Source organism: Agelaius tricolor, unplaced genomic scaffold (assembly GCF_023055355.1).
Source record: "Agelaius tricolor isolate 1412-34295 unplaced genomic scaffold, bAgeTri1.0.p SCAF_10, whole genome shotgun sequence".
Taxonomy (NCBI): Eukaryota; Metazoa; Chordata; class Aves; order Passeriformes; family Icteridae; genus Agelaius; species Agelaius tricolor.
In genome coordinates, this window is record NW_027269270.1 from 28,667,138 (window position 1) to 28,673,137 (window position 6,000).

Genomic DNA, 6,000 nt, shown 5'->3' on the forward strand with positions numbered 1-6,000 from the left:
GAGCTGAGATGCAACAGCTTTGTGTGTTGGGGAGAAATATAAGAGGAATAAAATAAAGGGTTTTAGGGATCTCACTCCAATAGGTGTGAAGTTTTCCAGCAACCTTTTTTCTTGAATCTTCATAACTGCTAGAACTAACACTGTTTCTTGGGAAGTCATGCTCAAAGTGCAATTTCTATTTGATCACTAATGAATTTTTGAAGTACAATACAAGGTCCTCATTACCATAGGGATGTTACTGCTCCTCTACAGTCATAAATACTTTTTCATGGAGTATCCATTGGCTCAGCATTGAAGCACTTAGAACTATTTATAAAGCACATTTCACACCTGACACATAGAATTAAGAGCAGAAAAATGAGACAGTTTTCTAATGGCATCAGTATTACTGTGTTGGTCATAAAATGGACTCATGTCTAGAAGGCTCTGATTCATGTTCTCTCTTTTTGAAGACTATTGACTCCTCTGGCTCTTTTTCTTTTTTTTTTTTTTTTTTAATGGCATATTGATATTGGTGGTTGTTGTTGTTTTGGCTTAGAAGTCCAGTCAAATGAATTTAATAAATGTTTCTGGCAGTGAAAAATTAGCATTGGCAAACATAACAAGGGAATATTTCCCAGAGCAAGTACCAGACTGCTCTCTGTTCTCTAGTACTTTCAGAGACAGACCTAGAGAGGATGAAACAGTTTTAAGCAATTTAAGATTATATTTGCTGACTCTTTGAAGTAGGCCAGGGCAATTGTAATTCATCATTTCCCATGACCTTGCCCATTTGGGCATAAACTAAGGGGACATTCTGTGATGTGATGAACACAGTTACACCTTACACAAGTGGTCATTAGAGCCACAGGTAACCCCCCTCCCTGTACCCGAGCCTGCAGACATTCTGCATTACTGATCGTACACTGCACAGCCTAATGCAGCCTATATAAAAATGACAGTGCTAATCGAAGATTTATGCCTTTAATCCCCTCCTGCCTCAGCTCTAAGTCATGATTTTTATTCCCAGCACTAACGGGATAAAGCCCAACTGAGAATTTCCTAACATGATGTGAAGTTAGGAAGCTGCTCCTTCTGAGAAGACAAACAAACCCCAGACCCCTCAACTTCAGAGCACAAGGAGTGAAGCCCCAGCAGGATTCCTCACCCCACACAAACCCGAGCACAGCCTGGCACCCACAGAAAGGCACTGAAGTGAACTCTTCAGGCTTACACATCATTTTATGAAACAAAATACCTGGTGTAAGATTTCTAGATGTTGTTTTTTCAGGACTAAAACTCACTAATCAAATATTGTCACTGACTGCGTTTTTATTTTATTTCAGGAAAAAAAAAAAAAAGAAAACCACACTTATTTCTGCAGAGGTACTTCCTACTGAATACCAATCTGGTTAGGGATTTCATTCTATCACTCCAGAGTGCAGTAACTCGGCTAGAAAGTACTTTTCAATCAATGCAAAGGCGGGATGGTGTCAGAGGTTGGGCAAGAAGGCAGTCGAGGACAGACCCCGCTATTCCCTCGGCTCTTCCCCGAGCAGGATCCCCCCAGTGCCCGGCCAAAGCACCCACCCAACTCTCCCTAACGCAAGGACACCGCCACGAGCATCAAGCACCCCGTCCCGTCCGGTCCCGGTTCGGAGCACACCCCACCAGAACCGCGTCTCACAGGTCGATTGCACAGAGCCCTTGCCGTGCCGGCACTGCGGAGCAGCGCTCCGGGAGGCGCCGCCAGCTCCGCGCCGAGCGCCGCCCGCTCGGGGCAACTTTGGGCAGGGCTCGCTCGGAAGGTGCCGCTGCCGGGACCCGCGGCCGGAGCCGTCCCTCGCCTCTCCCCGAGCTCCGCCGAACTTCCCCGCAGCGAGAGGACGCGGGGCGGCCGGGGAGCCCCGCTGCCGCCCGCCCTACCTTGACGGCCCGGGACGAGTGGCAGTGGACGTGGTGGGACACGGTCGCCGTCTGGTTCATGGTGCCGGGCGGGCACAGGGCGCCCGCGGGTCCCTCCCGGCGCCTCCGAGCGGCCGGGGGGCTCAGGCTGCGGCTCCGGCTGCGCTGCTCCGCACCCCGGGGCGCCGCGGCGGCTCCGCCCGGCGGGGCCGGACCCGCTCCGCCCCGCCCGCCGGACCCGCCCGCCGGACCCGCTCCGGACCGGGACGCGGCCGGGCCGCGCCCCCGGGGCTGGGGAGATGAACGGGATCAGACCCGCTCTGTGAAAGCCGGGCCCGCAGCAGTGCTCTCAGCCGAGATGAGTAAGACTGCAGCAGAAAGTTTATGCTGGCTGCTCTTTCCTTCGTGCTCCGCGGGGTTTTTTCCTTTCTACCTTCCCCGTTCCCTCCTGCCGCCTCTTCCCTCGGTTCCAAACGCCTCCAGCCCACTGCGGTAGCGGGGTACGGGCGTGCTTATGTAACGCAGGTACGAGGCACCGGCACCAGCCTCCCGGCCCCGCACGGGCTCCCGAAATCACCGCGCTTTGTTCAGTACCGCGACAGCTCCACGCTTCCCCGTGGAGCAGAGGAAATCGATCTCTAATTAGACTTTCACCCAAATAACTTTCACGGGGGTTGGTTGTGGTACAAGCTAAGAATCTGTACCCTCCAGACTCCTGAGCAGGCCTTGCCAGGAATACACAGATTCTCTTTCTGCGGGTCTAACCCAGAGCTGGTGCCAAAGCCAGGATTTGGGGATGGAAGTTGGTAAGCTCTGTGAGCAGATTGTGACACCGCAGGCTGATAATGAGCAAGCAGTATTTTGTATATGCATAACATCCTTTAATGACTCTTACTTTAGAGAATCCTCCCAGTAAAACAAGACACACACCAAGGCATTCCTGGGGTGTCTCTGAGGGGTGCACAAAACTGCAGCCAGGGCAGGTAAAGTTGGTTCAAGAGGAAGCAAAGAAGAATGAGGACAGACTACGGCCAGAAGCCATGGCACGAGTCTCCAAAAGAAACTGCTGATTTGGAACCTCTCACTGCATGAGACTCCAGCTTCAGGCATCTCTGAAGCATCTGTTCTTTCAAAAGGGAGGCTGTTGAGCAGTATTTGCTACCATATCAAAAGTTATACTTCCAGTGCAGGAAGTTATTGCTCAAAAATAAAATGAGTTTTAAAATTCAAGTCCTGGGTTGAGCTCGTTTGGTTCTGTCTCATTTTCCTCCCCTGCCACTCCCTCTTTTTTAAGTAAGCTGAAGAAAATGTACAAAGCATATACCCAAAAAGTAGTGATGTAACAAAACAAAAGTTTTGCCGAAGACTTTAGGCTGTGCTTTGCTACTTGAAGGTCCATCCTACTCTGCAAAGGGGAAGGCTGAGAGCTTGCTGTGGTCACAACCCAACACATCCTCACAGAGGCCTATGGGGACCCTCATCTGTGCTTGTAAATCTCATCATGACTTCAGACATCTGCCAGAGCTCTTTTCAATGGGGTTCATTTTCAGAAGATTTTAATTTCCTGGGATGAAAATTGCTTCAAATCATCTCTCACACAATATTCCAAAGTCAAAATTCATTTTGCACACCTTAACTTGGACACAAAGGCAGGTGCTGCTGGAGACGGAGCTGGTGAGGAAAAGACTGATCCTCTCAGTCTGCAGAAAGCAGCCCTGGGTACAAACAACCCCTCCAGAGAGGGGAGAGCAATCAGTGTTTCCTCCAGTGATACTGAGAAAAATGTCACTGCCAAAGGAAGCCAAATGCAAAGCAAAGGCACAGCAAGAGGCTCCCTCCTGGCCCAGACTTGATCATCTCCAGGCACCACGAGTGAGGCATCTGGGCTGGCCTCTAGCCTGCAGGACTGCTCACATTAGCCTCCTTCACCCTAGCAGATTTATTGGATTTTGAGCAATAAAAACCACATTTAGAAAGCATATCAGGGGCTCAGCAGTGCTCTTTCACCTCTCTCTATCATATGCAGACAGGAATGAAACTTAATGGATATAGATGGGGAAAAAACCACCCTCACATAAAAATGAGACATGATTAAACTCAAAGGTGAGTGTTGAGGAGAGGAGAATGAGTAAATGGCTGTTTGGGTAAAGGGCTAACTGGGTAACTTTCACCATACTCTGCCCAAATATTTGTCCTGAAAAGAAAATGATGACTTCAAGTTATTGTCACCAGGAACTCAAGCAAGCAGAAGTAGCCTGGAAGATTTAAAGACCTTCTTCTTCATCTTGAAATATACTTGTGTTTAACAATCTCACATTGGAACTACTTTAAGATTTAAAAAATGGACTAGTGACAATTTTAGTTGGTTAAATAGTTAAATATCTGTGAGTTTTTGTAAGCTCCTATGAGAGATTTGTGTAAAGTTTTCATACTTGATTTTATGCTTCTCAGTGGCTGACCTTCCATGCATGCCCCAAAACCAGCTTTAAGCCAATAGAGAAATCTCTTCCTTACAATAACAAAGAGAAAGCAGTTTGGGTTAAAAAGTTGCCAAGGACAGAGATAAGATCAATAATTTGCTGGCATTGTTTTAAATGAACTTCTACAAATTTTGAGGTATCTATTCCTAGAAAGTACTCAGCTGATTAACCTCCTGCTCTCACAAGGTGGGACCTAATTAGAGGATGAACCTAACAAGGACTGGAGCTGTAAAATCTCTATAAGTGCATGGTTTGTCATTATAAAATATCCCAGAAACAAGGCAGATCAATAGAGGGGGATTCCACAAAATGCCTGCTGAAATCCTCCCGAGCACCACTGTGCTGCTTGCTTCTCCAGTAATGTCATTCCCTGCCATCCCTCCTGTTCCCTGATGTGGCTGTTAATCCTCCATAGGTGTAATCTTCTTTGGGAACTGGCTGCTTAGCAAAATGCAGTTCACCCTGGGTGCTGACTGCTAATGCAGGCATCCATGTTAGTCCTGCAAGGAAGTTCTCCAATGTTTCAGTGCCTTTAGGGTGCAATTAAATAACTGAGTGATTACCAAAATATGCTGGAGAATATTAAAGCTGGGAGCAGATGCAATAGAGCAGGTGGCACTTGCCCGTGTTGGAGGAGCCCCTCAGTGCACTGAACAAACCTCCTTCCTGAAATATTTAAAATGAATAAGAAATCAACGTGATCAGCCAGGAGAGTTGATCAAGCTATCCAGAAAGTTTGAAAGAAAAGAAAATCCCTGCTTGTGACAGAAAAGCCTGCATGTCCCACTGTCCAAGTGCAGTGAGTGGCTGTGGGCAGCAGAACTGCTGCTGGAGGCAGCATTTCCCAGAGGCTCCTGATCACTATTCAAGTCCTGCAGTAACCTGCTCTTAGAAACTCCCAATACAGCTCCCCAGCCACACATTTTCCTGCCTCTTATTTTCTAAGCCTTATGTTCTTAAAAAATCCCCACAACCCTTTCTCCTTTTTTTTTGGTCACATTACATAAATTTTATAATCACCATCCTGAGAAATAAAATATTAAAGTGTATATTGGTAATTATAGATACGTTGTGGCAACATGTTTTTCTATAGCTGTAGAAAAATATTTGCTCTCTTTTCTCTTTTATGCAAGTACATAAAATTTAGTCTTACTGCTGCTCCACATACCAAGGGCCTCATTCTCTGCTCACACATGTTGGCAGCTATTGACACAAGTGAACTCAATTTCTAATTCACACCAGTTCATAATCAGATTACAGACTTCCCTGTTTATGGATGAAGAAGTTTTAATACCATGAGGGAGGCTCACTTGGGATCATTGTGAGGCTGGCAGCTCCCTCAGAATAATTACCCATCAGGAGTCATGCTGTGTGTGAGTGCTGTATGAAACTGAACAGGGCAGAGCCTGCCTCCACTCAGCTTCCCAAAAATCCTCCTCTCCCAGCAGCTCTCAAGGGAAAGGGCAGCAGCTATCATGCATTGCTGCTCATGGCCAGCAAGCTCACACACAGCCCAAGGTATCCCAGGAAAAGCTGCTCCAGGAGGATGGCCCTATGGCTATGCACATACACAGGTGTTCATATGTGTACAATCCCATGTACCCTGCAGCCTTCAGTCTGGCTGCAGCTCTTGGAG

General features: G+C 47.5%; 1 protein-coding gene across 1 annotated transcript in view; it reads right to left on the bottom strand.

Moving 5' to 3' along the window:
• DPP10 (dipeptidyl peptidase like 10) overlaps window positions 1-2,094 on the bottom strand; it is a 437,773-nt gene extending 435,679 nt beyond the window's left edge. Inside the window, exon 1 of the mRNA XM_071435373.1 lies at window positions 1,906-2,094. Within this exon, the coding sequence (XP_071291474.1) occupies window positions 1,906-1,965 (60 nt within the window). The 5' untranslated portion in view covers window positions 1,966-2,094. The remainder of the gene's footprint in view (window positions 1-1,905) is intronic.
• Between the last annotated feature and the right edge of the window lie 3,906 nt (window positions 2,095-6,000).